This window comes from Sphaerodactylus townsendi, linkage group LG01 (genome assembly GCF_021028975.2).
Source record: "Sphaerodactylus townsendi isolate TG3544 linkage group LG01, MPM_Stown_v2.3, whole genome shotgun sequence".
In the NCBI taxonomy this organism is placed as follows: domain Eukaryota; kingdom Metazoa; phylum Chordata; class Lepidosauria; order Squamata; family Sphaerodactylidae; genus Sphaerodactylus; species Sphaerodactylus townsendi.
In genome coordinates this window covers 121527170-121555148 of record NC_059425.1, presented here as the reverse complement: position 1 = coordinate 121555148, position 27979 = coordinate 121527170, and the positions used below count along the sequence as shown (strand labels likewise).

At 44.9% G+C, this 27979-nt stretch overlaps 1 protein-coding gene across 1 annotated transcript in view; it reads right to left on the bottom strand.

The window, feature by feature from the left end:
* CDK19 (cyclin dependent kinase 19) overlaps positions 1-27979 on the bottom strand; it is a 69075-nt gene that overhangs the window by 28613 nt on the left and 12483 nt on the right. Inside the window, exons 3-4 of the mRNA XM_048505728.1 lie at positions 17429-17539; positions 8681-8821 (exon numbers count right to left, since the gene is read on the bottom strand). Coding sequence (XP_048361685.1) covers positions 8681-8821; positions 17429-17539 — 252 coding nt within the window. The remainder of the gene's footprint in view (positions 1-8680; positions 8822-17428; positions 17540-27979) is intronic.

Below are 27979 nucleotides of genomic sequence, written 5' to 3'. Positions count from 1 at the left end.
TACCTTGTTTACCTGGCTGCAGACCCTATCACAGGCTAATTCCTCTCTCTCTCGATCCAGTTTGAATAACAGTAACTATATTATTATTATTATTTTTTAAATGGGCAAAATTCTTCTTCTTTCAGGTTGAAGACTTTTAATTGAAAATACCCCATTTACAAAGTCTGATGGTTCATTAGCCAGAATACATTACAAGAATTCCCTATAATTCACAGGATTCTATTAACATTCTAAGAAGGCTTGGTCTGGAAAGTTCAGAATTAAGCATTTAAATTTTTATTACTATTTTAAAAAAAGTTTATTTTAAAAAGGTTTATAATAATACCTATATATTTTGCTAAAAATTATATTCATTTACCATCTGAGCCGGAGGTTAGCAGTAACAATTTGTTAAAAATACAAACATTACATGAGAAAAGAACATGAAAAATGTATCAGGTAAATGACCTAAAGGAATGATGGTATCGTTCTAAAACATACAAACACCGACCATAAAATGATTACAAACTAAATAGCAACAGTATACCAAGGACAAAACCAAGAGATTAACATATTGTTCTTTGTCCTGATGATGTTTCAATTTTTTGCCACACACAATGGCAAAAGAATCAGAAAGCTAAAAGGATCCCCGCAGATCTACCTGTATATAGAATTTAGTTTAAATGAAAGTTTCTGTTAGTACATGGGTATTGAGTCATCTGACCTGGATAGCCCAGGCTAGCCCAATCTAATCAGATATTAGATGCTAAGCAGAGTTGGTATTTGATGGGATCATCAAGGAAGTCCAGGGTTGTGCTGCAGAGCCAGGCATTGGAAAACCAGTTCTGAATGTCTATTGTCTTAAAAACCCTAAAGGGTCATCATACGTTGATTGCAACTTGCCAGCATTTTTCAGCACCATTGAATGTGCTCAAGAAGTTATCAGCAGCTGATTTCAATTTAGGAACTACACCCAAGGAAGAGCCGATTTACAGTTCACATTTTCAGAAGAACAAAGTATGAATTACCTTAATTTTCTACAGTTTTTTTCCATTGCAAACCTCCCCCCTATTTACTAACTGCTGTTATTAAAGGGATGTCTAATCAAACCATAGGACCATCTTCAGCATAAAACTGCCATCTTTCCCTTTTATTTTTGCTCTTCTGCCTTAATAGCTTGACACAGTATGCGCAAATCAATATTGCCACTCTGCCTGCCCCCCCACCCCCAAACTCATAAGAACAATTAATAATGAGCAGATGTAATGAATCCTACTCTAAGCCAGGCCATTTGGCTTTCTTTCAAAGCAAATACTACGCAGGAAAGACATTCAGAACACAAGACATGTTTTGCTAGGTCAGTCAAAAATCAATTTAGTCTGCTTAGCTGTCTCCCCTTGATAGGCTGGTTCTCTTTGTCTAGGAACTGCTTTTGTATTGAAAATAAATGATGTAGACCAACACATAAAATCTAAAGTGGTACAGAATCCAGAAAACACGTTTATTGCCTTAATTTTTTGAGAACCAGGTTAAGTTTTTCAGAACTAGGCCACAATTCCACTGCTGAAGTTTAACAGTTTGGTCTTAAAAGGTGCCCAGATGAAGGACCAGCATGAAGCTAAAACACCATTCTGAGCCCTTTAAAAGAAGGGCAGAATATTACTTAAAATATCCTTTGCTTGCTTCTTTTACTGTCGCAGCTACAACGTTCAGTGACTTTTTTATTTCCCAACAAATCACTACAACAAATCACTACAACTGCAAACTCACCAATGCATATGTCTAGAGTGAATGTCTGCACACACATGAAGCAGAGGGGTATCTGGAGGAAATTGCATCCGGGGATAACACCAATTGGGGCGAGCCGTCTGAATCCCACTACTGTGCCCAGGCTGCCGCTTTTTAACCCTACCCCCAAAGTTTCAGTTTGATCCCAAAAGTTACATGCCAAGAAAAGCGTGCCAGCCTCCAGTCTCCCAAGCATTGTGGGGGAGAGGGGGTACTCGTGGGGCGGTAGATGGTACTTACAGCAAATCAGATCAACTCAAGAGGACCTCCCCGAAGCTCAGCCCCAGCCAGCAGAGCGCCTTGTGCATGGCCAGCCTGTGCAGCGTGACTCCCAATGAGTCTGCCGGCAGCAGCCTCTGGCAGGGCTAGAGGGGAAGGGAGAGGGGGAGATGACAGCACGCGTGCCCACAGAGAGGGCTCTGAGTGCCGCCTCTGGCACCCATGCCATAGGTTCGCCACCAGGAGCTAGGCAATTAGACAAGAATTTTAGGGAGCCACATTACTCTCTGGGAAAAAGTATTACATACTAGGACCAAACAAAATGTCACAAAATAGTAACTACTAGCTTTGATCAACCCCGCATATTATGTCTGATACTCTTCTGCATTGTTTCTAATGTTCATAATACTAGTCCTGCTGCACCATCTACTGAACCCCCAATCCTAGCTTCTTGACACTCATGCTGTTTGATTGTTTTCCATTGCGTATTTGCCCCTAGCGCCAGCATATGGACCATTTGAATTGGCGCACCCTTTGTTGCCTCCACAACATTATTATTAAGCTGTTTCTACCCACAGTAGTTTGGTGATGAAATGTGACTCTTATTTCATTCAGTGACTCTTATTTCATTCAGTGGTCTCTGACATATAGAGCAACATACCTGCCATAGCACATATCTCTTCTTTATTTTGACAGCAAGTTCACTTGTGCGTTAAATGTAGCTGAAGTCTTCCAAACAGTTCCCCAGTGGTTCCACTATCACTTATCTACATTAGGAATACATATTCTGTTTAGGTAGCTGTCCTTGTACCTAGCACTTAGTTTCAACAGTGCAGGCTTTGAGGTTCTGAGGCCCCTTCCACACATGCAGAATAATGCATTTTCAATCCACTTTCACAATTGTTTGCAAGTGGATTTTGCTATTCCGCACATCTGCGAAGTGCTTTGAAAGTGGACTGAAAGTTCATTATTCTGAATGTGCGGAAGGGGCCTGAACTTCAACATCAGATATTTCAATATCCTATACTTCGACATCCTCACTTCCAAAACATGTATCACAACCACCAACTATTGTTTATACTATCATCCTACATAAACAGCATATGATAGCCATTATTATTATACCAGGCCTGTCACACCACATGCCTGTCACAAACCTTACATTTCTAGTCACTATAATTTGTATTTCAAGAACTCAAATCTTGGCACTTTTTTGAGAAATGGTGCAGTTATAGTTCTTACGTTGATAGGTACAAACATCTTATTGCAAGTGTCCATTGTTTTGATCCAGCTTGGCTCATAAATTCTTAAGAGAGCATGATGAAATACCATTTGGTCTTAAATCTTAGGTTCTTTTGCTGCCACAGTTCCTTTTTCAATGGGAATGCCACAGTCTGGGAGCTAATGCACATGAAGCAAGTGGTAAACCAATGACATCTCTCATCTAAAAACACAGCCAATCTCTCAGAGTTAAAGCTCACTATCCATACACAATCAAGTAACTAAGTGCAGCAGTATTTTACAGTCTGATAGAATGGAACTATTACTTTCAAGCCACCCTAAACTGAATTATTACTAAAGTACCATACTAAGCATCCAGTATGCGTACAGAAGTGTTAAGCTGAAGCATGTGGCTTTTCCCAATTCTTATTTTGACCTACAATGAAAGCCCTTATAATTCAGCAGAATCAAGAATTGAGAGAGGTGTTATAATTCATCAAGTTCAATCCCCTATTAAGAGTAGGAAATCATAGCTAGCACATTTTCAACAGATGACTGCATGACCTTTACTTGAAAACCTCCAGGAAGTGGGATCCCCTGCCCCCAAGAACTGTTTCAATGGGTCTAACCATTAGGACATTTCTCTGAATGTTCAACTGAAATCTTAGATCTAATCTCTCCCTCCCCACAACTTGAAACAGCAGAGAACAAGTTGATAGGACAGACCTTCAGGTATTTGAAGATATAATAATGCTCTGCAGTCTTTTCTCCTCTAGAGTAAAAACACCCACTTCATTCAACTCATCTTCGCAAAATCACATCCATGAGCTTGAGTGCCTTCTGTGAGTGGTTCATAGCTACAAATCTAACAATGCAATCCACAGAACTGGGAAGCAGGGCTGACGGAGTTGTGGAGATAGCACAAGGGTGCGCCCATACAAGTTGTCCATATGCTGGCGCCAGGGGCAAATACACTGGCAGGAGGGGCTCTGTGCAGCTATGTGGTGCCTGAATACAGAAGCTGCCACTGTAACGGTGCTCTTCCACCATAGGAGTCTATGCTGGGGCTGGTGGGTGTTCCAGGAACTTTAGTCGTCTTCCTGTTGGCTCTCAGCCCACAAACACCCCCTTTGGCTGATGCAGACTTAAAAGTGTGGCACAGCCCACTGAGTTGCATAGGGGGTTTCAAAACAATCAAGTTTCTGAAGTTTTTCATGCTTCTCACACTGCCTGAAACCCTTTTGGAAGCACCATCTCCGGCCACCACAAAACTGCCATGGATTGCACTGCCTGAGCTTTGCAGATATGCTATTGTTGCCCTTTTCTGGAAAATGTCCCCCTATACCTAATTTCCTTCACACAGATGATGCGGTTCTTCTATCTCGTTCAAGGAGTGGCCTAAAAAAGTTACTACTCAAATGTAATGATTATTGCACAGTCAACAGGCTAATTATCAACTCAACAAAATCTAAGGTTTTAGTATTCTCCAAAACTTATAGTCCCACAAGATGGCTTATCCAGGGAGCCAATTTTGAGCAAGTCAGACTCCTTACATACTTAGGGATTGTTTTCTATCATAAACCAGGCTGGTCTAAACATAGAGATAAGGCCATGAAGGGCAGTAAAAATTTGTCAGCTACTGTTCAAAAGTCCTTCTTTCACAATGGTGGCAAATTCATCCTGGCAGCTTTGAAATTGTTCAATATGAAGGTGGTTCAGAACTTCTTAAGTGGAGTCCCTATATGGATCCATGGTGGAAGATGTCTCTTGAATGTATCCAGTCTGGTTTCCTTTACAAAATGTTTGGAGTCCCTCGATGCGTCCCTTATGCTGTTCTTTGTTCAGAGAGGGGACAACATCTCTTAGACCAGGGGTAGGGAACCTGCGGCTCTCCAGATGTTCAGGAACTACAATTCCCATCAGCCTCTGTCCACGCCCAGTGGCCACCACATGCTGGTAGGGGCTGGGATGGGAATTGTAGTTCCGAACATCTGGAGCCGGAGTCTCCCACCCCATGTCTTAGGACTGGTAAACTGATGAATTATGGACTCCTAGGCTGAAACCTGGGATTCCTGGGCTCCTAGAAGCTGGAGTGCAGCGAACCTTTAAAATTTTGGCTGGACCTTTGCATCCACTCAGACACTCACAATTTGACTTCAATTGCAATGCGCAACCTTCAAGCTTCTGATTGGTGGTCTTGCATTGAAGCCAAGATTTCATCCCTGGTTTTGCATGGGATTCCTTACTCATGCTTACTGCTTCAGAAATGTTTCAACAATTAAAAGGCAGATTGTTTGAGCTGGAATATTAATTCCTCGTGAGTACGGAACAGAGTTCCTGCTCCCCCTTGCATTTTGGTATTATTCCCCCAACTTTTGTTCTGCTATTTATTTGGATCAACTTCTTATTCATAACCAAAGATGGGTTCTGACACGAGCAAGATGCAACTCTTCTCCTTCTCCATTGCTTCAAGGTCGTTTTTAAAAAATCTTGTGGCATGAATTGTGTTGCTCATTCTACCCATCAGTAATAGACTCCCTTAATCACATCTTGCTTTTCTGTCCTAGATATACCTGGTTTCCGCAAAAATAAGACCTACCCCGAAACTAAGCCCTAGCATGATTTTTCAGGATTTTTTTAGGATCTTGAAATATAAGCCCTACTCTAAAAATAACCCCTTGTTACAGATTCCCCAGCGCAGCTGATCTGGTAATGTGGGGGGCACAAAATCATGTGAAAAAATAAGACATCCCCTGAAAATAAGCCCTAATGCATCTTTTGGAGCAAAAATTAATATAAGGCCCAGTCTTATTTTTGCGGAAACAGGGTATTAAGGCCTGATTTTGCTGCACTGTTCCCAGTTGGGTTTGAGACCTTTTCTGACAATGTAAAAATGATGAATCTGCTTAATAGTTCAGAAGTTAAGATATCTGAAGCTGTAGCTAAATTTCTTTTGAAAATTTTGTGTGCCCAGAAATAACTTTTAATGTTTTTGCCAAGTCTAACCTTGTATTATGTCTTATTTTTTATTCATTCTGTAAATGCCAAATAAAGGTTACTAAACTGAAGTTATGCTATTGTCACAGCGAGTCAAATAATGGAATTGGTACTACTGTGTATAGTATGTACTATCTGTGGTATCATTCTAAGTAATTTTGACATCATTTAACTTACCGTATATACTCGCATATAAGTCGAATTTTTCAGCACATTTTTTGTGCTGAAAAAGCCCCCCTCGACTTATACGCGAGTCAGGTATATTAAAAAATTTTTTTAGGGTTTTTACTTTGCTGGCCGCCAGGGGGCGCAGTTTTTAGGCTAGTCGCTAGTGGCACCAAAATTTCAGGGATTTTTCAAGAGACTCTCCTGATGATACCACCCAAGTTTGGTAAAGTTTGGTTCAGGGGGTCCAAAGTTATGGACCCCCAAAGGGGGTGCCCCCATCCTCCACTGTTTCCAATGGGAGCTAATAGTAGATGGGGCTACATTTTGAGGGTCCATAACTTTGGACCCCTTAAACCAAACTTCACGAAACCTGTGTGGTATCATCAGGATAATTTCTTGCTGATACCAGCCAGGTTTGGAGATGTTTGGTTTAGGGGGTCCAAAGTTATGTATCCCCAAAAGGGGGTGCCCCTATCTCGCATTGTTTCCAATGGAAGCTAATAATAGATGGGGCTACTCTTTTGAGGGTCCATAACTTTGGACCCCCTGAACCAAACTTCACCAAACCTGGGTGGTCTCCTAAAGATACTCTGAAATGTTGGTACTGCTAACATAAACATTCCTCCCCTGACCAAAAATCCAGTTTTGAAGGATTTTAACTCTTGTGTTTTAGCTTGGTTGCTGGTTGAGCTAAGGTTTTTGTACTTTTAAAGTTATTATTGAGACCATCTTGTTTTTGTTGACCCTCTTTTCCACTTACAGAGCTAGTTTACTGTTTTTCTTTGAAATAAATATTCAAAAACATTTAACCTATTGATGCCTCAATTAATGTAATTTTATTGGTATCTATTTTTATTTTGGAAATTTACCAGTAGCTGCTGCATTTCCCACCCTCGATTTATACGTGAGTCAATAAGTTTTCCCAGTTTTTTGTGGTAAAATTAGGTGCCTCGACTTATATGCGGGTCGACTTATACACGAGTATATACGGTATATTAATACTAGTGTTTTATTTCAGATTTCTGCAGTCCTAATCCTAATACATTGCTTATTGGATGTCCCACCCTGAAAGGACTGATTTATACTATGTAATCCATCTTGAATCTCAGTGACAAAGGAAGACTATAACCCAAATTTTAAAAATCTGATAAAAACTTCTCTTTGTGACTCAAAAGTTAAAGCCACACACGTTCCCTTGTTATTGTAATGAAACATTTTAAAACATTTTGTACTTAAGCATGTTCCAAATTAGGAATAAACCCACGAGACAAAAAAAAGCAGCATGTCTACCAGTAGCACAAATCCATAATGGCAAGTCAAAGTTTATCATCACAGAAATAAACGTCGGAAATCTCAGCTGTGTGCACTTGTTCTTCCTCCCATCTTCCTTCAAGCAGAGCTCAAAAATTACTCATTTTTACTCTAACAGTTCCACAGATCGTTATGTACAAACAAAAAAATAGGAATTGCTCTCTTGTCTCTACAAAAGGTTCCAAACTAGGATTAAATTTTAATGTGGTATCCCTTTTTGGAGGAAGAGTACAGTTTGTAGCTCTGACACAGACAGCTGGTGTGGTGTAGTGATCAGTCCAGGATCTGCAGACCCAGGTTCAAATCCCCACTCTGGCATGGAAGTTTGTTCAAGCCAATCTCAGTTTACCATGACACATAGGATAGAAACGAAGGTAAAATGAAGATGAAAACGAGGTAAGCTTCTTTACATCCCCACTGGAAAGACAGATGAGGTATCAATGAAGAAAACAATAACATGAAACTATTGTTTCCTAGGAAAGTGGAAATGTTTAAATTCTGAGCTACTTCAAAGGGAAGTGGAAATGGGAGGAGAGCTAGTTCACAGGCCTGGAGATTTCCAAGGTTATTTCTGTTATCTGCTTAAGCAACATTTCAACTGGTGACAAAAATTGGGTGAAAGACAATGTCTCCAAGAGGTACTCCCTACAAAATACTAGTGTATTGAATTTTACAATGGTAAACAGTTGCTGTAAACCATGGCTACCTGCTATTTCAGAACATATTGTCCAGAAAATACAAGCCGTTCACTGATGAGCCTTTTACTTGTAACATTATCTGCATTACCCCCTGTACCAGACATGGTGTCATTGTCTTGTGACAGATGCTGAAGATAAAAACTAATTAGGACAGAAAGATTACCCCTAAGAGTATCAAGCAATAACAAGAAGAGAGGCAACGATCTAGGAGATTAATATTTAGAGGTTTTATTCCAGTTCTCTGAAATACATATATAGTCCAAAAATACTTGTAATCAGTTAAAAGTCACAGCACTTACTAGGTCTCTATGAAGCACCCAGTTTGCATGGAGATAATGGATTCCATCAAGAATCTGATAAAGTAGTGATTTGACCATAGATCTTGGCAGCTGCATGGGTTTTTTGTTTGCTTTTGAGGCACGGTGGAACTTGATAATATGCTGGAAATAAAAAAGATCATAAATATGAAAATATCTTGACATATTATTCTCAAATAACCCCACTGTAAGACATAAGAAACCCTGACTAAAATGGTACATAAGACTTTCAGTATATACTCACCTTTTGATAATGTTTCAGATAATGAAAATACAAAATGGTAAGTCAAAAATTACTTAGCTTGAGATTAATTTTCCTTGCAAATTTTTTCCTTGCTGACATTTTTCTAGTTTCCATGTCATCAATGCATAATTTTTAAGTGGTTCTAAGGTAGCTTGTATATTTAAGTTCTTAAAGGAACAGATTCTGGGGATCTACACTGAATTCCTTATTCTGAACATATTATGGAACTCTTGACAAGTTTGTGTTTTTAAATTTTGCTTATACAAATGTCAAAACTATACAAATACAAGGGCAGGTCTGCAAGAATAGTGAGGGGGAGGGTGATTCTCTCTCAGTCTTTCCCGAGCCCAGCTTTGCAACAGCAACACCTGCCCAGCCAAGTCTCTCCCCACCCCACCCCAAACTTCAGGTCTGCTATCTCAAATTCAGTAGAAATTATAGTGGTGCCTCCCCCTGGCTGGTCAGCTTTCCTATGGATCACTGCTATCTCACCACTAACACTGCTGACTTGGGAAAAGTCCTGGATCATATGGAATAATAACAGTGTGCAGTGTCTAAAGTGCATTTCTCTCATCACTGATGTTTAGTGCAAATGCAATACTAGCTCGCTTCAAAAGATGTTCATGTATCACGAGCCAGCCTCAAGAATCTGCACTCCATTCCTGGTCCTCCTCCTTTGCTTTGTAACACAAATAGTCAGCCTTTAGTCACAGTCAGTCTTATACTAGCACTGATGTTAGTCTTCAAAATCTTAGTTTCAAATACTAGTTAAGAACCTTGGATAACTTGTATTATGGTTAATAGCTGTGCAGATGTAACAAAGCCTTGTTAAGGCCAACAAGAGAGGAGGGAAAGAAGAATTTGTGCTGGAGAGGGGAGAAGGAAGGAAAGAGGAGGTCCATGATGTACAGGCTGTTTCCTGAACTGTGATCAGTATCACTGGACCTGAGTAACCAGAACAATAAATTTAGGATTAGAATTAGGGGTTCCAGAACAGATGTTATAAGTTCCAAATATCCTTCATAAACAATTTAATGCATAGGGAAGACTATACAGGACTGAAGCACAGAGAAGCAAGGTCTCTGCAGCAGAGAGGAAGGAATTCCCAATGAAATACAGCACTGTTGACTATAATCCTTATATAAACTATGTCTTTAAGAAGTAAAGCTATTCATTATGCCGTAGTATTTCCTGGTAAGATTCCAGCATGTTGCACCAGAAACACATACACCCTGCTTTAAAACCTAAAAAGGCCTGAGGACTTAATAGTAATCACACTACCTGTTCACTAGACCAAAAACTACAGGTCTGCTAATTTAAAATATTCCTAATTAGGTTTTTCTCCATTTATACTGGTATGCAATTATCACAGACAGAAAAATGGACAAGACACATACAGAAGTTCCAATGACTGAAAATCACTTCAGTGAATAAAAACCTATCCTTATTACTTCTCAACTGAATGAATAGATAGGAACGTTCCAATCCAAGTTCAGTTTTGGATAAGTAAATTGACCCATTTTATGGGTACATACAACCTTTTCCATAAATCTTCAAGTGTCTCCTCTTAGGTCCACCATCCACACAGCAGGAGGAGGAGGAGGAGGAGGAGGAGTTTGGATTTATATCCCCTTTCTCTCCTGTAGGAGACTCAAAGGGGCTTACAATCTCCTTGCCCTTCCCCCCTCACAACAAACACCCTGTGAGGTGGGTGGGGCTGAGAGAGCTCCTAAAAGCTGTAACTAGCCCAAGGTCACCCAGCTGGCGTGTGCGGGAACGCACAGGCTAATCTGAATTCCCCAGATAAGCCTCCACAGCTCAAGCAGCAGAGCGGGGAATCAAACCCGGTTACTCCAGATTAGAATACACCTGCTCTTAATGACTACGCTACTGCTGCTCCTATTGGACCCAATTGGACCCAATTCTGAATTGGAAGAGGGAGGGAGGAAAGAGAATGACTATCATCTGACTTGGACAAATGTCTATATATTTATCGTCTATTGTGTCGATTTCTTTTGAACCTTAAATTGTTAGCGTGTATTCCAATCCTTACATTTCTTCTTCAGTAAGTCACCTATTGCCTCTCAGCTTCTACAGCAATAATTCTGGTTCATGTTCTTGTCCTCTCACTCCTTGTTCATGCATCTTGATTATTACTTTTTAGGTGGGCACAGTCTTGCACCATAAATATTTTAGATTCTTCAGTAGATTCTAGAAGTCCATTTTTCTTCACTGAAGATTTACTCAAGGATATCAGAGTGCCTAAGCCAAACACTTAATTACCATTTTATTAGAAACTGGAATTTTATTTACTTACACTAAAGATTTCCTGAGATTGATAGACCATAAAGGCAAATAGTATTGTATCTTTTGGAGAGTGAACTTGATCTTGTAAAAACTAACAGGAAGAACTGGTAACATCTTAGTAATATCCCAGGGTTTTTTTTTCTGTAATGAAGACAGGGCTGGCAAACTAAACCATATTTCCTCCTTGATTATAAGTATATACATCAGCTGGAAATCTCATATTTTAAATTCATATGTAGCTTTAATCAAAATGACCATTGGACACTTACCATGAAGGGTCCATCTCCTCTGAGCCAAGGAGGACATCTTGATTTTGGGGTGATTCCCACTGCATTCGTAGATGCACAGGGAATCATCCACCAAAAGTGCTCCTAGCTCAGAAATGTGTCGGGCTGAGGTTACGGCCGCTAAGAAAATAGTTTTAAGCCTAAGAAATTTCAGCGAAATTTCCCTGATTGGTTCGAATGGAGGTCGTGTAAGCGCAGACAGCACAGTGGGGCACCTGTGGCAAATGGGTTTGTCCCTGGCAGAAGCCCCTTTTAGAAATCTGATCAAATGAGGGTGTTGGGAAGTGGGTCAGCTGTCACAGGAGGGAATCACTGGGGATACAGCTGCCAGCTGTCTATGCAGAGTGGTGACCCACAATCCAGATTGGATGCTGTCTTGTAGGAAATGGAGAAGGTTGCCAATATCCAGGTTATGGTAATCAACCTCTTTCCTACAGCACCATTGGATGAAGGCTTTCCAGGTTACATCATATATTCTATTGGTCGATTTTCTCTGTGATGCCAGAATGGTGTCTGTGACTGCCTGAGAGTATCCTAGTTTTGAGGAAAAACTGCCTTTCAATTTCCATGCAACTAGTTGCCACCACATTGGATTGTGATGGCAAAGAGGGCCCTGTTAAAAGAGATCCTCACAAGTGGGGAGGATGAGAGGAGGGCGTCATCTCCTGGAGGATGGAGAACCAATGTGTCCACTACAATGACATCCGTTTGACATTCCCGTATCCTTCGGAGAAGTTTGGGGATCACTGGGACTGGGGGAAAGGCATAAAGGAGAGTTAGGGGTCATGGTGTTATTAATGCATCTGTAGCCTCTGCATCTGGTTGGTAGAATTGGGAAAAGAACCTTGAAAGTTGGTGATTTGTCTTGGAGGCAAAAAGATCCACCTCTGGATGGCCCAAGGTGTCGCAAATCAGCTGGAAAACTGATCTCTTTAGCATTCACTCCCCATTCTGCACACATTATAAGCTGAGCTGATCGGCCTGACAGGTGGAGACGCCCCAAATATGTTTGGCCTGGAGGGAGAGTAGGTTTTGTTCTGCGCATGTGATAATTAGAGAGGCTTCCCTGCGAAGGGAGGCTGACCTAGAGCCCCCTGTCTGTTGATGTAGGTCTTCTCAGAAACGTTGTCCCAACCAGCACGTTAGAGCCCTGAATGATGTGTTGGAAATATAGCAGCGAAGGGAATGGCACCAAGTTCCAGGCAGTTGATTGGTAACTTTGATTCCTAAGGTGATCACTGCCCCTGCGTTGGTGACTGGTCCAGGGTGGCTCCCCATCTGAAGAGACTCACATGTGTAAATATCTGGTGAGAGAATGGGATCCAGTAGAACTTCCCCTGTTTGATGCTGCTGGTCTTGGTCCACCAGATCAGGCTTTCCTTCACGAGTCTGGGATCCATGAGAGTGATATTGGACTTGCACGCTATCTTGAGTTGATAGGGACGAAGGAACCCATGAAATCTCCTGGAATACAAACATTGTGTGGCCTCCGTGTGGATGATGAGGGTGCCCATGAGACTTGCCTGAGTCATCAAGGGGATATTCCTGGCTTTGAGGACTTGTGCAATTAACTCCCTGGTCTTTGTGGCTTTCTTTTTATGTCATGAAGAGCTTGTGGAAAGTAGTGTCAATCAGAACCCCCAGGTGCTACAGCACATGTGAGGGCTGTAAGGAGCTCTTGGACAAATTTACTTTAAAAACATGCTGTTGTAGGCATGTGATGGTAGTCTGTGTGTCTCTGAGGGCCTGTTGGTAGGAAGAAGCCCTGATAAATAGGTCATATAGATAAGAGTGGATATGGATGTCATGGCGTCTGAGGACTACAATAACATTGATCAAAATCTTGGAAAACACCACAGGGCCGAAGACAATTCAAAGGTTAGGGCCCTGAACTGGAAATGGTGGTCTGCAAGACAGAAGCGGAGGAAACGACTGTGAACTTGGAACACTGGAACATGGAGATAGGCCTCAGTGAGGTCTATGGAGGTCATGAACTCCCCTGGGAGAAGGGTCTCTGAGATAGATCTTAGGGTCTCCATATGAAAATGGCAAAGTTTGATGAACCTGTTGACGAACTTCAGATCTAAAATGGCACTCCAGTCTCCGTTCCTCTTGGGAGCTGCAAAGAATATGGAATAGACTCACTGTCCAATTTCCAGAGGAGGAAGTGGTTCTATCTCCTGGATGTCCCAGAAATGTTCCAAGGCCAGCCGAGTTCTCCTGAGCTTGAGGGAACTGCGAGAACTGGGGGAGATTAGAAAGCGCTCAGGTAGGGTGTGAGAAAATTCTATGACGTATCCCCTTGTGATGACCTTGATGGCCCACGAGTCTGCTTGAGACTGGACCCATTGGCATTGAAAGAAGAGCAATCGTCCTCCCACTGGAGGGGATGAGTCATGCTTTGCCATGTTTTCTCTCTCCTCTGGTCGGTCACCCATGGGGAGAAATACCTATTGAAGAAGCCCTTTTTAAAGGTGTGCTGGGAACTCCAATTGGATCTTTTGGAGTCTAGTCTAAATTTGGTTAGGTTAGCTGGGTCCAGAAGGAATGCCCATAGGTGGTGCATCTGTCATTGCGTCTGAGGGTATGGGGCATGGCTTTGGACTTGTCTTTGGTTTCAACTAGGATATGATTCAAACAGGGCCCAAAAGGCTTGCCTCCGGTGTATGGGTAAGCAGAGACAACAGTTTTGGAATGAAAGTTGCCAAAGAAGTTGCCTGGAGCATGCCAAAGAAGTTGCCTGGAGGCTGTGGCTGATGCCCTGGCCAAGAAGAAGATGGCATCCAGTGTGGCGTCAGCAGAGAAGAAGGCCGCCTTGAGAATCCTAGAGGCCCCCTATGGAGTCTCGTTGTCCTCAGGGAGGAATTGTATTCGCTTTCTTGCCTACACAGTTGTGGCCCTGGACGCAATGGAAGCTGTAGAGGATGCTTTGATGGCCATGGCCTTGTGAGCCTTTCTGAGCAATTCCACCCTGTGGTCTAAGCTAGCCTTAATAGAGCCCTCACCATCCTCAGAGATGAGGCCTGTTGATTGTAGGGCCACTATGGGGGCATCTATGAGCGGGACCTGCATGAGGTGGTTGGTATATGACGGTGCAGAATATATCTTTTTAAGGAAGCCCAGAACCTGTCTGTTAGCCGTGGGTTTGACCCATTCTGCCTTCACCTGAGTTCCAAAGAACTTAGGAAATGGGAAAATCTTTTCTGTGGGGGGGACCTGAGGGAAAAATTTTTACATTGCCAATGTAGTCGGACCTGAGGTCACGGTCTGCTGAGGGCTCTGATTCTCCTGGGACGTTTTCGATTTTCAGGGCTATGAGGGACTTGCTCAGCAAATACTCAAAATCTTCCTGTTTGAAGACCCTGAACAATTTGTCAGTTACCTGCATTTCCTCTTCCACCTCGTCTTAGGAAAGGAAACCCCCCTCCCCTGAGGAATCAACTTTGCTATTGGAAGAGGATGGTGAATTGCCAAGGTTGGGGCTTATGTGGTATCTTTTCTTGGCAGCCTTAATAGGCCAGGGAGTTCCCTCTCCCCTTTTCTAGCTGGCTGGCCTGGCACTATTATGAGGGCTGGACTCTAGGTATCTTCCTGCATGGAAGCCCTAAGGGCTTCAAAGATAGCCAGAAGTTAGCCTCTGTGATAGAAATAGAAGGGTTTTCGGCCTTCCCTGGAGGTTGGGAACTGCATTGCATCGAGCGTCTGAGGCACCTACAGTCGATGCTGGGGAGAAACACTCAGAGGTGGGAATGCTGATATCAGCGGCTGCCATTTTGTCAAGCTGCACCTGTTTGGTGAGCATTTTAGGGGAGCAGGAAGGAGCCTGCTCCTCGTGGGCCACATGTGCTCCGATGGCTCTAGAAATGGGTGGGCTCACCTCCCCTGAAACAGAGCACTCCTCGGGGACCATGACTGAACCCGGCTTGTCCTCTGAGAGGAACGCATCATTTAGCTCACAATGGGACATGAGGAAGATTTCTCGCTATAGTGCTGCTTGGTGGAGGGGCCAAGATAGAGCTATGCCCGCACCTCTGAGGGCTTCAAAAAAGCCGGGTGCACCTAGGGGCAGCGAGAACCCCCTCTTCTTTCTAGTTCTGAAACTGGTGAACCAGTTGCCCTCTTTGCTGGTGAGATGGTGGAAGGCAAAGAAATCATCTCAGGAGTGGGGAACCTCACACAAACCATGAAATGTACAGAACTGGGATTATGCCTATGTAACCAGCAAGAACTAAACAGCAATGCCACAAAGCTATTGATCCTGGGATGTCTTCCACATAGTGCAAGTAGCAGTCAAATGGGAAAGATATGCGAACTGTATTCTATGCTGTTCATGCTCACTGTTTTCTGGCTGTTTTTAAAAGTAAATAAATCCAGTTTACACAAGGTTATAATGAATTTGAGCTTTGGTACGTACACTCTTTCTTCATGTAATTAAACGTGATAGGGAAAACTTCAAAAGTGAGTGGGAGCATGTTAGTAAATCTGTAAGAACACGTCTACCAAGTTAAATTATACTGTGCATGCAGGGGCATGAAATGTCATGATTTTATTTTACTTTGAACACTGTACACATGTATTTTCCTTGTCTGTAAATTATTACTTAGGTCTTGCATAATCAGCTTTTACCATTGTAATATATTAGTCTGTCACATGCAGATGCAACTTCCAAGTCAGTATAGCCCTAGTTTCGTGTAGCTTCTTAACTACAAAGGCACTGAACTAACAATAATGTTTCCATCAGAAATCTAAGGCAAGGGTTTCATTTTCTAACATGAGGAAATGGAAGCATAAGTAATTGGCACATATACATCCCCACTTTTAAGCTATATCTGCACAGCATCTTATTTGTATTGACTTCCAAGCCTCTGTTTCATTCCCATCTGCCACTCTGAACAACATATGGTTTTTAAAACTAAGAATTTAGAAGGAGTTTCTGAGAGACCAAAGGACATTGGCTGTTGAAACGTAAATATCCGAATTTATACTAGGTGTGCCTCAGAACTCTGGGATGTGGCTGGTATCCTCAAAAAGCAAGGAATCTTTCAGTAGTTATGCCCTTCTGAAATAGTATTGCTGAAGCCTATCAACTCAACCATGAAGTGAAAGCCTCAAAGATTAGCAGTTTTTAAAATTAAAACCATATAAGGGGCCTGGAACTTAGCAGCCAAGGCTTTAGACAGCCCTCAGTCATATGATTTTTGCAAATGCAGCAGCAAGAATAAATCTGGGGAACTTAATGAAAAACTATAATACTACTGTATTTTTTAAAAAAAGTTTCTCCAAGGTGCTTATGTCCTTTTCCTGATAAAGGAAAATAAAAATTTCTGCATTCTTAGGGGGGTTTGTTTTTAAGATGACTTTGGATAGGGAGCAGATCAAAATAGCTATTTGACTTTTAATTTTAGAAGCAAGAGCAAAAATTGGGAACCCCATTTGCATTACAAAAGTCTCAAATACTATATAGACTTGAATGTACCACGGAGATATGGAACAGGCCAAAATGAGTTCCAGGAGTTTAAACAGATTCCAAGAAGTCTTAGCTTTGACTAGAAAAAAATATGTTGCCGGATGCAAGGGCGGGGGAAGGGTTTCTTTTTAGTCTTTAGGACTAAAAATAGCTAAAAACTCTGGGCAATTTTCACTAACAGCCAGGGACTGTGTACGTATATCCAAATCTGAGATTCTTAATAGTACAAGATTCCCTATAGTACCTTGGAATCTGAGTCAGGTTTCCATCTGTCTATGTGCCTTCTGAAGATATACCAATTATGCTATATCTGAAGATATACCAATTATGAAACCTGGGTATATTTACATATTTAACCAGTTTTGAGAGCTTCTAACTACACTCACAAGCAAAACAATCAAACCACAAATAAATTCTGAACTTACCCACAGATCATGTTCAGCATAATCAAATAGCAGCCACACCTTTCTATCACTGTGAGAAAGGAACACCTTCTGTAATGCAATCACGTTAGGGTGTTTCAGTTCTCGCAAAAGCTGCATGTAAAGAGACAAAAAATATTTCTGCTGTTACGAAACAGACCATTTACTTTTAATTTGCCACAGGGGAATGTGTTATTTCTTTTCCTAAAGTGACTCTAGAATAAGCTAACCACAGAGAGTACTTCACAACACAAAAAAGGAGAAAGCATATTTTTCCTGGTAGTACAGTGATCATTGCCTTCTTTGTCTTGTTTAGTGAAGCCTTACTTTGCAAATAAGGATTCCCAGCTCAGGGAGCAAAAGAATTGGATATCTTTTGTTTCGCCCCTTCTTCCAGCAACCTCTTCTTTAACTCCTCTCTAGAGAGGAATTGCAATTGTTTAGACATTGAAAGGAGGACACAGTGACCATTTTGAAATGAAGAAAATACATAACCTATTTAATAAGATCAATCCTTCACTAATGTAAATGGTTTTATTAAGATGCATTTCAGACTCAACTTTGTGGATGAATTATTTTTGATGAGATTACCAGATTCATACAATCACTCAAAAACAAAATTTAGGGTTATAGTTTCATTAAGTTTTTTTACTCTCTTACAGAGATTCAAAGGAGCTTATAACAAATAATACAATATAATGCACAAATGGCATTTTCATGCTCTCCAACTAAGTCAGTGGAAAGTTGAACTTTTCATTTATCACTTTTTATTTTAAAAGAGTGAACTTTGCTAAATTCAGGTGAGTAGTCAGAAGGAAAACGAGAAACAATTTAAAACTACACCATGTTACCGCAGCTGCTCGGGTAACATTAAGTGATTTCAGCTCAGGCAACATAGTGAGGTGCAGGAAGCCGGTGCTCTTCAAAAGGAAAAGTATTTTATTCGGAAGTGGTTGCTACAGCTCGGGCAGGGGAATCGCGTTTTCGTAGCCAAGCGCTAGAACTTTTATACACACACATCAAAAGGGGAAAGGGGGCAGGTAAAGGGGCAGTTAAGGGGGCAGGTCCCTTACCTTGCAACAATAAGGACACATCAACACATAAAAGAAAAGATACAATTACAACTTTGTGAATGGGACCATGAGATCTCACTGTCAGGCGTCTTCCCGTGAGACTTTACGATAGTGCTGAAATGGAGAGCGGAGAGGATCCATTCATAAAACTGAATGAAGCTGTTTAACGCACCCAGGAATCTGGTTATCAGATGGGCTGTTTCCTCGAGTTATGTCCTGAGGCTCCTGCGCCTCAATCCCACGACAAAAGAAAGTTCAAATGGTCCAATGGCAATCTTGGCACGTCCTTCAACGGTTGGGATATCTGGGGTGCCGTCATCAGATTCAATTTGTAAATCCAAAAGGGTCTTTGTTTTCGCAAAAGAGATCTACCAGGTGTTGGTCCAAACTGAATTCCAAGGCTAGCTTCCTTGGCCCTTAATATCAGCTGCTACAAGCTGCTGCTTTTTCAAACAGATACAGATATCTAAAATAACATTTCTAAACTTAAACATTAGAGGAAATCTTAAGGAATCTCCAATACAGTACAAGCACATATACATATAAGCAAAAGTATCCTAAATTAACAGTAACATCAACTAAAGTTTAATCCCAAACATTGGGCAAATAATAAATCCAACACTGAGGGGGCTTACATTAAACCTTAAAAGGGATAAAAAAAAAAACAAGAAGGAAACCATATAAAACATTGGCACAATCACATACATATGTCCTTTCCAAGCCTTATGGAGGCTTCTGGACCACACTGGTCTCTTTGCTCTGATCCTTAGCCAGTGTAGTTCAGCGATGGGTTCGGGAAAATATTTTTCCTATTTTCCTGGTGGTAACAACCACATAAGCAGAGACAGCATGCATTCCTCAAATCAGGAAAGATACCATCAAGTGTAAATGGATGCTATGTGGCCAACAACTCAAGTCAAGGAAACCATAAAAGGCTTCTTTTAAAAAATGGAAGGTGTGCAGAAAGGAACACAGATTCTCTCAAAACAAATGTAGCTTGACAATTAAGGCAAGCAAAGGAAAAATCTGAAGATGGCCAAAAAACCTTAAGTCAACAATCTGGTGGCATCTCAAAGATTAACAAAATTTACTTCAATATGAGGTTTCACGGGCCACAGCCCATACTACTGATCTGAAGGAATGGGGCTGTGACCCACAAAAGGTCATATTTAAGTAACTTGTTAATTTTTAAGCTACCAAGATGATTAATAGGTTGGAGTCCCCCTCCTATGAGGCCAGGCTCGAAAGTCTGATTTTTCAGTTTCAAGAAAGAAGGCTATGAGGAGACACCATAGGAGTTTATAAAATTATGCAGGAGGTAGATATGGGGAACACAAAGTTTTTTTCTCCCTCACTGTCATAATACTAGAATTCAGGGGCACCCAGAGAAGTTGTTGAGAAATTGATTCAAGACAGCCAAAAAGAAATATTTTCACTCAGCAGGTAATTGAACAGTGGACTTCACTTTCAGGGAATGTGGTGATGGCTATAAGCAAAGATGCCTTAAAAGGATATTTGGAAGATTCACACAAGAAAGATCCACCATAGCTATTAGCCATGGGGACTAAAGGTTGACTAAATGGAAACTCCATGTAGAGGCAGCAAACCTCTGAATACCAGTCCCAGGAGGCAAGGCCAGGGAAAGGCCTCAGCTTCTATCCCCTGCTTGTTTGGCCCTCCAGGGCAAGTGATTGACTGCAATGTGAAAAAGCATGCTGGATTAGATAGACTACTAATCTGATCTAGCAGGCTCTACTTGTGTTCTTATGATGCAGATATTTTGAAACTCTTCATATTCTCTCTATTACTATGGTCCATCTTAGAATGTATCTTCTTTGGCAGCACATTCTCTTGACAAGTCTGTTGTCACATTCTTATGCTTTTGTTGAAGTGCCTCCAAAGTTGAAGATTCTAATTTTACCTTTCTATATGAACATCTGATGGTTTATCATGAATTACAAAGACCAGGATAGGCCCCATTCCTATCATTAATGCCTCAAGTCATCTCAAACAAATGGATGAAATACATCTTACTCAAATGCTTCAGCAATAGGTACCAGGTCCTTACTATGAAGTTCTATAGTCCTGGGAAGTAGTGCAGTGTTAAAGAAGTTGCTGAAGTCTGTAGGAGGTATGCAGCCATATCCAAAGGGAGGGGGAAATGGCTCTTTGGAATCAACATGAGCTTGCACCAGTGCATTTGCCTACCCTGTTGGCGCATTTGGCAGATTCACCAGTTGGGTGGGCAACCTGGGAGGTGCAGGGTGGATAGATTGGGGCATTCCCGTTGGAGGAGCCAAAGACTCCTACCCAGCTTTTGGGCTTCAACATCACAGCCATTGCCCCTCACTTACACCACTTGAAAGTGCCAACAGCCCTCTGGCAGTGACAGGGCGGTGTGGTAGAAGTGCTGAGTCCCACCTGTAGGGGTGAGCCCGCGAACCCAGCAGAACCGTAGAAGGAGCGCTTGGAATGCCGATGCCGGCTACGGCCTTCTGGGCGCACACGCTCCCCCAGCCCCCGCTCCCCCGTGAGTCACGGGTCATGAACTACCTGACTTGCGGTCACCAGGTGTCCCATACAAAGGGACAAAAGGGCTCTTGCCCTCAGGTGAGGATTAGACCCAGACGCGGATGCTTCCTCCCGCACGTAGCAGCCCGATGAGATCATGCATCACATGATGGTCTCCCGTTCTCCCGCTCTCCCGACCTCCTGCTCTCCCGCCTGCCCGACCCCTTTACACGCCCCCAGTGAAACCCTAACAAAAGGTGCGAGGGGCGAGCACACGGCAGAGTTGCTAGGATCACGGGATCCCGCACTTCCTGCTACTGGCTCTCTCCACCAGATGAAATCTCCGCGTCTCGTCTCTTTCTTGGGGCCTCGTGGGCAAGACTACAAGCTGGTGCTGAAACCTGGGAATCCTCGAACCTCCACCCTGCTTACCATCACCTGGGAAAGGGCTTCTTGATACCGACCGTCCGCTGGATCGGCGCATCCTCGGACCCACGCTTCGGTACTGACCGTCCGCTGGATCGGCGCATCCTCGGACCCGCGTTCTAGGACACTCTCTCGTCTGACGAACCACCGGTAAGTATGGGCGCTTGCAAAAGCACGGCTTATGACAAGCACGTTAGTGAGCTGAAGGCGCTAACAAAACACGGCAGAGTCCCAGTAAAGAGAAGGGATCTGCGCGAATTGGTTGAGGAGATTGATAGGCAATGTCCATGGTACCCAGAGAGGGGGACATTCAATCTTAAGGACTGGGAAAACATCGGGCGCACTCTGCACAGAGAGCCTTGTGCGCCGGTGTCACTGCTACTGACGTGGCGACAATGTTATGTCGCCACCAGCCTGCAGGTCCATGGTGTCTTTGCCATGGATCTCCCTCCTTTTGATCTTTCACCTACAATTTCATGCCCGGAATTTTCTCTATCCACTAAACAGGACGCCTGTCCTCCTCCCGTTTCACTTGCTTCCTCTCCTCATTCAAACTCTCCCGCTCGTACTCTCGCGGCCCTGCCGCCTCCTCCTTTCGCTCCGCCTTTTGCTCCGCTTCCCCCTCCCGTTTCCGAAGCCACCACACCTCCGTCAATGCCACGTAATGGCGCGAGTTTCAAAACTCTAGCAGAGCGTCTTGACCACGATCTGCGGAGGAAGGAAACCCAGACGGAAGACGATGCCGACCTCCTCGCTGTATGCCCCGCTCACTTCACCGACCACGTGGGGGAGGATGGCGTCATCCAGCGAGTTGTCGAGTATCGCCCCATAGGTTATAACGTCCTCACTGAGCTCCGCAAGGCAATACGGGACGTGGGAATCACCAGCCCCTATGTGAGAGGCATGTTGGAGGCAGTTATGTGGAATCACATAATGGTTCCAGAGGACTGAAAGACCACTTTCCACATGCTCTTGAACCCTGCGCAATATGTTGTCTGGGAGAGCGAGTACCGCCAACAATGCATAAGCAGAGGAGCAGCCTCTGGTGGTGCCTATACTGCTGCGCAGCTCTATGGCTGCGAAGGCTTCGCCCTTCCCAACGTGCAGATCATCCTGCCGGAGGCCTTAAGATTAAGCCTCCGACTAAGCCTACAAGGCGTTTTTTGAGGAAGTGCCAGCTGCCGGACAGCCAACCCAAAGCTTCTCCAACGTCCGGCAGAAGCCTCCAGGAGCCTTATGCTGAAATCTCCTGAACAACAGGCTCCAGGAGGCCCTGCAGAGAGGCAGGTGCGAGCAGCGGCGTAGCCCAGCACGAGTTCCTCATGCGCCTTGCCAAGGAGAACGCCTCGCCGAGTGTCGAAGAGGCGTATCGCGGGTTTAGGGAAGAACCCTGAACTGGCGGGATATGCTTAAGGCTTGCAAGCAGGATATCCGGATCTCCTGCCCATCAGGCCAGCCTCTAGCAGCGGCACTTTCCACCACCGGGGACAGCCCCAAGCAGACGAGTGCTTCAACTGTGGCAAGCGGGGACACTTCCGGAGGGATTGGCCAGAGCTGCCGGTGGGGGGGCTTACAACCCTGATGGAGGAGGTGGTCCTCCCCAGGAGGCCGAAGGGGTCCCCGGAAAACCCAGGACCAGATGCCCCAGTGTGTCGGTAGGAAGGGCTTCCACTGGAGAAGCTGAGTTGCTTAGCTGGAAACTCTTACCCAGGCCTCTCCCCAGCCCAGGACCAAGGAGGAGAATACTGAACCGATCCCAAGAACCAAGGCCCGCTCCCAAACCACCTCCTTCCCGTGGTATCTCTCTCACCTGCACACAACCTCTCTCCCTCAAGTTCCCCCATGAGATCCTCGTTGCTCCAACCCAGTACAGTGATCCCATCCCCCCCGGAGGCCGTCGGGTTAGTCTTGCCCAAGGCCTCCGCCGCTGAGCAGGGTTTGTTTGTCGTTCCGGGGGTCATTGACTCCACACACCAGGGAGCCGTTCACGTTCAGGTGTGGACAAACATCCCGCAGGAATTGCCCAGTGGGACCAGCTGCGCACAGCTGATCCTCCCTGCCCCACTGGCAGCTGCCTGCCGCCCGATTCAATAAAGGCCACGAGCCGGAGTGGCCACCGAGGCGCAAGCCGGGCGCCACCGTGGTGGCAGTGCAGATGCCATGGTGGTAGCTCCCTGCCCGTACCTGGAGCTCACCATGTGGAAAGGAATGTCCGTTCAAAGGGGCTTTGTGGACACCGGCGCCGGCCAGTAACCCGTCATCAGAGCAGCGAGTGGCTCTGATCAGTGGCCAACAGAGGCTTGCCCGGCATCTGGGGGTGGGGGGAAAGCAAACAGCGAGATGAAGCATCCGCCGGCTCGGCCACGGGTCACGCAGAAAGGCCCAGGGACTTGAGCGCCAGCTCACAGTCCGTCCATGCGTCTTTGGACATCCACGTTAACTTGTGGGGAAGGGATTTGATGAGCCAGGTCAGGGGCGACCCTAGTCTGGGGATGGATAGGCCCATTCCCACCACTTTCCCCACATGGATCACCAAGACGCCCGTTGGAACAAAGTGATGGCAGCTGCCCAGAAGAAAGAACAGATAGCAGCCAGTCACATTGAGATCTCCACCTCCCAACCCGACTGTGTTCCCCATCTCAGCCCCAAAAACCCCTGCTCAGAGGCTCCTCCTCTCCTTCCTTCTTCCCCTTCCCTATTTTTCAACCAGCAAAGGCGGGAGGGCCAATTGGCTGACTGGCCCTCCCTGGAATTAAAATCTGGGCCCATCCTGAGTACGCAGCACTGCCAGGACAGGCCCCAGGTTAACTATATCATCACTTCTAAAACCAAGGGGTCCTCTCGGTGAATTATAGTTTAAAGCACTTTATCATAACTTCTAAATGTATTAAGGACCTAGGCTATTCCGGCGTTTTTTGGCGAAACCGCCTTAAGTGAAGCGGTCTCTGGCGGCGCACCGAACCTGAAATACTCAAGGGGCGATCCGGTTTCTACAGAGCACCATGTTTGCTTTAACCCTTGTGGTCACGGTAAAGTACACCCACTCCTCAAAGGTGGAACTTCTCCCAGCTCCTTTGTCCCAAAGACCAACCCCAAATGTGTGATCGTCTGGTGTTTTTCTGATACATTCCCTTCCCTGAGCACGGCTCCCAAAGTCCCTTTTTCCTTCAAATTAAGTATGGCCCATACCACAATTCCTTGACGGTCCACTTTCGCCCCTCCTGGGGCTCGGACCGTCGCTTTGACGCATCTTGATGACGTTCTTGAAGCCAACTCTCCATAGGAGTCGCCTGCCCTTCGTGCCTCCCGTCCATGTCCAAACAAATTAAAGAAAGGGGAATAGAGTGGCCCCTCAATGGCCCTGCCTTCTTGCTGAAATTCGAACCTGCTCCCCATGGAGGAGGCGCCGGGCAATCAGAGCCTCTCCCACCGTCCAAGTCCACTCCCGCCAGCGCCAAGATCCAAGCTTGGGCGAGGGCCCGGTCCCCCTCATAACCTGGGGAAGGGGGGGTATGCTTCAATCCTTCTCCCTACACCAGGTCCTCAGTGGATTCCTAGTCTGCGCCATGTCCGGCCAACCCATGGAATGGCACCAGAAGGAAACCAACCCGATCCTGGAGATGGAGGCCGGATCTCTCCTGGAAAGACAACCCTCCTTGCCTCATGGCCTCGGAAGCGGGAACTGCACGCCAGTGCCAGAATGGTCCGAGAACCTGGATGGCCACCTGGGGCGTTAAAGGGCAACTGACTCCAGCCAAGCTTCGGGGAGCTGCTGCGACAGCGAAGGCTGCCCCGAGACAGTTCCCGAAGAGATCTCTGGCGCTTGCCGTCTTTGCGATTATCACTTTCGCGCAATTCCGCCAGTCACTCATCATCTGCCTGCTTTGCTGCCTCTTGCTGGTGGCGCTCGGTCACCTTCCCCTCTTGGAGCTTCGACCAAGCCAACATCTGGGAGCGGATTCGCGCACGCTGCCAGCGTCTCAACCTCCTTCTGCTTGGGCCAGTATCTGGGGTGGGAAGTTTGCTATAGCTCCTGCCTACTTCCCGTCTGCCACCAAAGCCCTGGAGAGCTTCCCTCTGGAGGAGTCTGGCCTGAGCCCCTTCATGAATGCCTGCGTCTATCAGATACTCCCATAGAGCGCCGATTGGGGACCCGTTGTACAAACCCCCTCCCCACTGGCCCTCTCTCTCATCACCCAAACTGTCGCCAACCGCGGAGTCCATAACACTTGCGCCTGCATTGCTGATGTGGCCGGGACACAGAAGCCAGCCCGAGGCCAGTCAGCCCGGCCTCGGCCAACTGGAACTGCACACATGTAGAGGACATTCCCCATATATGGGAACATCCTTCTCCCTAAAAAGGTTGGTTCTGCCGGACTTTGCGGGGAGAGAACCTTCAACTACATCCCGATCGCCTCTCTGCGGAACTCTTTTATTTGCCTTAGCCGTCCTCACCATCGTCCTTGCCTTAGGCTCCACCTCCTGGAGCCCAATGGCCACCGCCATAGCTCCACTCTTTCCCTCTCGACTCCCTTTCTGCCGCATGCAAATCTAGTTGTTCTGCTAAAAGTTTCTCTGATGCATGTTTCCGCTTGTGCCTCCCTGGTGGGAGTCCCAGGACTCGGCCACCTCCATGGCCCAAGAGACTATTGGCTTGGTTGGCCTGTAAAAGCAACAAGGGAAGTCCATTTACACTCCCACCTCCACTACCTGGTTTACCTGGTCTCCGAAAGCAACAGGAACTTTCGCTCAAAGTTTTACTCTAGATACCGTGCCGCTTATTGATTACTTCTTGTTGCTACTGCATCTGTAAGGTTGTGGAAAAAAGTACATAATATGTGTTGCCTTCACCTCTCCTGATAGTAAATCTCACTTGATTCATATGAAGAAGTGAGTGGAGTTATGCATGCTGGTACCCAATCTGAAATATGATGTGTGTTGCCCAACTGGTGGTCGTGGGGCCCTTTGGGAGTTAGCTGCCATTGTGGGGATGGTTAAAGTTGCTATGTACACTCCTCTAACCATTGGTTTGATCCATATGCCTCGTTAGTCGGATTCCTGCCCAAGTTCAAATGTGCCCCTGCCTTTGTAAGAGACCGCTTTGATTTTCCCCTCACGTCAGAAATCCATTCCTCATGTTGTTTGCACAAAACAGCATCTCCAGCCAGCTTGAGCTTAGGTTCCTGGGGAGGGGCATCCCCCTAAATTGCCCCAAGCTGATCTCGGGCTTCCTTCCTAAAACGTAGGGGTTTGATGTAGGGGTGGTTTCACTGAAACCCAGTATGTAGGAGTGAGCCGCAAACAACCTGCAGGAACTGTAGGGAAGGAGCGCTTGGAATGCTGGTGCAAGCGACTGCCATGACCTTCTAAAGACACGGCTCTCTGAGCCCCTGCCCCTCGGTGAGCCTGTCATGAACTACGGCTGACTCAGGCTCACCCGGTGTTTCCCATAGTCAGTGAAGGACAAAGTGCTGGCTCTTGCCCTCAGGTGAGTATTGCACCCAGGCCTGCGGATGCTTCCCTCCCGGGCATCGTAGGCAGCCCGGGAGCGAGATCATGCATCACATGATGGTCTCCCGTTCTCCCACTCTCCTGACCTCCCGCTCTCCCGCCTGCCCGACCCCTTTACACGCCCCCAGTGAAACCCTAATAAAAGGTGCGAGCACACGGCAGAGTTGCCAGGATCACGGGATCCCGCGCTTCCTGCTACTGGCTCTCTCCACCAGATGAAATCTCCGCGTCTCGTCTCTTTCTTGGGGCCTCATGGGCAAGACTACACCACCGCCTTGGGTTCTGGATGGGGCTGATGCACAGAAAGATGAAACCTTCCTTTCCTATAACTACCATAACTTGACAGTTAAGAAGGTGATGTTTGGAGGGGGAAGCAAAGTAGTGTTCAGTAGCATGATTTGGATTTCATGCCAGCACTATTCTTAGTTTTTCCAGCAGGAGTCCTTATATACTGTGTTTCCCCAAAAATAAAACCTACCCCAAAAATAAGCCCTATCATGATTTTTTAGGATTTCTGGAGGATGCTTAAAATATAAGCCCTACTCCAAAAATAAGCCCTACCTGAAGTTACAGATCAGGATGGTGTGATCCAGCAGGGTTCTCCCTGCCAATGAGGATGCAGCTTGCATCACACGTGACAGGGAAGCGACGGGGCTGCTGAAAGTCTGCCTTAATTAATTGTGAAGGTACCGTATTTTCCCGAAAACAAGCCCTACCCCAAAAATAAGCCCTAATGCATCTTTTGGTGCAAAAATTAATATAAGATCCTGTCTTATTTTCAGAGAAACACAGTATCTAGAAGGCAATTGTAAATGCAGCTACCCAAACATATTATTCAGAGTATTTCTGCACCAGCAAATATTCTCATTATATATCCTATTACTCTGAACAATGTACTAGTACCTCTTATACGACATCTGTGATTCTCTTTTAAAAATTAAAAAGAACTTGTACTAAAGTTGCTTCCACAATGACTTTTTGCTGGAGGTCACTTCATCACCCAAATAGTAGAATCCCCCCTCCCATGCATGCA